The sequence below is a fragment of the Pteropus vampyrus genome, unplaced genomic scaffold (genome assembly GCF_000151845.1).
Source record: "Pteropus vampyrus isolate Shadow unplaced genomic scaffold, Pvam_2.0 Scaffold121, whole genome shotgun sequence".
Lineage (NCBI taxonomy): Eukaryota > Metazoa > Chordata > Mammalia > Chiroptera > Pteropodidae > Pteropus > Pteropus vampyrus.
In genome coordinates this window covers 3,533,397-3,536,748 of record NW_011888902.1, presented here as the reverse complement: position 1 = coordinate 3,536,748, position 3,352 = coordinate 3,533,397, and the positions used below count along the sequence as shown (strand labels likewise).

Sequence of the window (3,352 nt, the reverse complement as noted above, 5' to 3'; positions counted from 1 at the left end):
AGCACGCTGCTCCCCTGAGCTGGCTTTCCCGCCTGTCACCTCTTCTGCCCCCCAGTCCGGAGGCCCAGCGTGCTCCCAAGAGCTCCCCACATCCTCGCGGACGCTGGACGGAAGCGGCGGCGCCACGTCCAAGATGATGCGCGCTTCTGAGGTGTTTCCAAGCTCTTCACGCCCTTTCGAAATGTAGCCAGGGGTGTGCGGGGGAAAATGGAGTCACATTCCAGCCTTTTTTTTGGGGGGGGGGGTAAATCCGTTTAATTCCCATTGCATGCCCCGTGCATGGAGTGATAAAAACCTTCCAGAACATTCCCCTCGCTCGCCCGCTGCTCCTCTTTCTTTCCCTAAGGAGCAGCCGTGAGACGATGGAGATGGGGCGCTCTGAGTCGGGGAATGGAGGAGGAGAAACGATCGCTCCGCAGTCGGCGTTAACTGGGGAGTCTTCAGGATCTCGCCTTTTGGGGGGCTTCCCGGAGTCCTACAAATCGTCGAGACTACGTGTCTCCACTTCGAGCACGAGGAAAAGCGTGGGACTCGCACATCTCCAGAAAGCGCCGCGGTGCCCGCTGCCGAACACCGGCCTTCGAGCGCTGGCGCTTTGGAGGATTTTATTTATTTTTTATTTTAATTTTTTTTTTTCAAAGGCATCTGAGGCTCCAGGACCTATGGCGCCTATTCCCGGCCCAGCAGGTACACGGGGTCTCCCACTTTGATGGTCCCTGGGTTTTCCGGAACAAAATACTGTCCAAAGAGAGGCGATTTTCCATATAACTTTTGCTCCGAAGGATCACACAGGCGGTAGCTGCAGGAGGAGAGAGATCACGAGTCACAGCCAATCAGAAGCAAGGGCTCACGCGGCACGTGGCTTCTCCCGGGCACAGGTGCGTCCACCCCCAGCCAGCACCCCGCCCGCCATCCGCCTCGCGGAACAGCGCCCCCAGCGGACACGCTGCAGAAGCGCATCCGATGGCCACGCCCCCACATCGTCACCTCCTGTTGGTTCCCTTTCTCAGGAGAGGAGGCACTTGATACGTGCTGACAGAGGTTGTCACCTTCTCGTTCCCAGACACCTGTCCTCCTGACTCCTCCAGGTGAGTCACCGGAACCACCATCCTACCCGTCACTCAGGCTTGGAGCCCGGGCGTCTTCCCCGACGCCTTTGCCCCCCACGCTCCGCCTAGCTTGTCCACGGCTGCCAAGCCCTGGGGTCCTCCCTACACCCCGTGGTTTGAGTTTGCCCTGCGTTTCTCCCACTGTCACAGGCTTGCTTCGCGCGAGCTCGGGCGATGGCGTTAACGTCGTAACCACCCTCCCTTCCTCATTCTCCCTCACCCTCCCTGTCCATTCGCTGCTGGCCCTGCACCAGATCGTACTTTCTCCGTCTTGCTCCGGTCTGAGCATTCCCAGGCTGGGGCGTTCAGTGGCTCCCCAGTGCCCGAAGAAGAGCATTCCAGCCCTTCAGCCCAGCATGCAAGGTCCACACCCGGCCCCAGCCAGCTTCTCCAAACCCTCGCCCTCTGCCCGCAATGTGCAGACTGCACTGGACCCCTGATGCCCTTTCACCTCCGTGTCTGACTGGCTCAGTGATTCCTCTGACATTGCCCTGGAATGTCCTTCGTCCAAGTCCCTGCGTATTAGAACTCTACCTTTCCCTCCAGGCCCAACTCAAAGGCCACGTCTCTGAGGAGGAAGCCCAGGGCCCCCAGCCCAGGGCCCCCAGCCAGGAATAATCGCACCCGCCTCCATTTTCTCTGCCTGCCTCTTGAACACTCTCATGCACTGGCCAGGGAGGATGGCTACTTGTTCTATAAGACAGGGAGTCCCTGGAGGGCAGAAGCTGTGTCTAACTCCCTGTTACGGCTCCCACCCAGTGCTGGGCCCCCTGTGTCACCAGTGACCCATAACCATTTGCGAAATGGATGAATGCACTGGTGAGTAAAACGCTCTATTAGCAGAAGCATGAACATCTCTGTCAGGAAGTTGCAAGAGGCCCTGGGAAGAGCGAGCAGACGTGTGGGAATAACGTGGCAAGATTCCCCTCACCCCTCCACCGGGAGAAAGTTTGCTTGCAGTTTTTCATTTAAGCTAACTCCAATTTTACATCATTTTAAAATTTAGGACATTTTTAATGGAAAGCATGAGTTTCATTCTATCATGCTTAAAAAAACAAACAAACAAACAAACTATGGCAACAACTTGGTCCTGATTTTGTTTTTCAGATCAGAAATGGCTAATGAGAAAACAGACAGGGTCGATCTGGAGCCTGCTCCTGGACACCCACAGCTCCGCCCCGGACAGCGGCGTGTCCAGGTCCACTGCTGTGTTCCCACCGCCTGAGACAGTGCCTGGTACACTGCAGCCATTCAAACAGACGTTGGCTGAACAAACCAATGAATAAATCAATGAATGAAAGCCACGAGCCGCCGACCCAGGCTGCTCTGCCTGGACAAGTGTCTCCCCTCGCTCCATGGTCAGTGACCCTGGACCCTGAGAACCCAGACGCCTCTCCCGGGCGGCGTCACCTCTGCCAGCATGCAACACCAGGGGCATCGGGGGATCCGTGTCTGTCTGAGGGTGGCCTCTTCAGGACGAGGGGCAGATCAGCTACTTTATGACCTGGGATTCCTCCTAGCTGCCCAGCTCTGTGGTCTGAGGCTCTGATGACCCCAGGGGGGGGGAACTGAGAGTCTGAGTTCTGTGTGTCACACGCTGGCAGTTTATAAAGACCGCAGATGTTATCTCTTAATCCTCACAGCAAGCCTCAGTGGGGATTGTATTATCCCCACTTTACAGGGGGGCCTCAGGGGAGTAACCACCTCACCCAAGAGCCCGGATCTAAGAGGTCAAGCTGGGACCGGAAGCCAGGTCCGCCTGGCACCGTAGCCAGGACACTTCCCACTGGGTATGTGACCCTGGTCATCTATAAACCGGAGTCCAGACAAGGCCTCAGAAAAACCGCGGGGGGCTGGTTTGTACAAGCCCAGCTCTGATCACCTGGTTCGCAGGTGGCGGTCCATTTCGCTGTCTAGGAATACACATGGGAAGCTGTGAGGGCGGAGAGGTGGCTCTCGGGTGGTCCGGCCTGCCAGGGCGTCCCTTTGGCGCCAGCCTGCCAGGCCAGCCCTCCCCAGTTCTCGGCGGACCTCAGCTCCTGCTGCCACCACCGCCACGGGGCTCCGGGGAGACCCGATAAATCAAGTGCGCAGCGCCCCCTTGTGGGGACGAGGAGGTCGCGCAAGCCGTTATGAATTCAGGTGCGCGCCAAGCTTTAGAACTGAAAACTATATCGTCCCATACATGCATCTTCTATGATTTTTAAATATATATATAGTTCTGTTGGAATTAATATATTACA

General features: G+C 57.0%; 1 protein-coding gene across 1 annotated transcript in view; it reads right to left on the bottom strand.

Moving 5' to 3' along the window:
• Positions 1–669: 669 nt before the first annotated feature.
• The window catches only part of MARC1 (mitochondrial amidoxime reducing component 1), a 14,339-nt gene continuing 11,656 nt past the window's right edge, over positions 670–3,352 (bottom strand). Inside the window, exons 4-5 of the mRNA XM_011366149.1 lie at positions 2,819–2,832; positions 670–799 (exon numbers count right to left, since the gene is read on the bottom strand). Coding sequence (XP_011364451.1) covers positions 670–799; positions 2,819–2,832 — 144 coding nt within the window. The remainder of the gene's footprint in view (positions 800–2,818; positions 2,833–3,352) is intronic.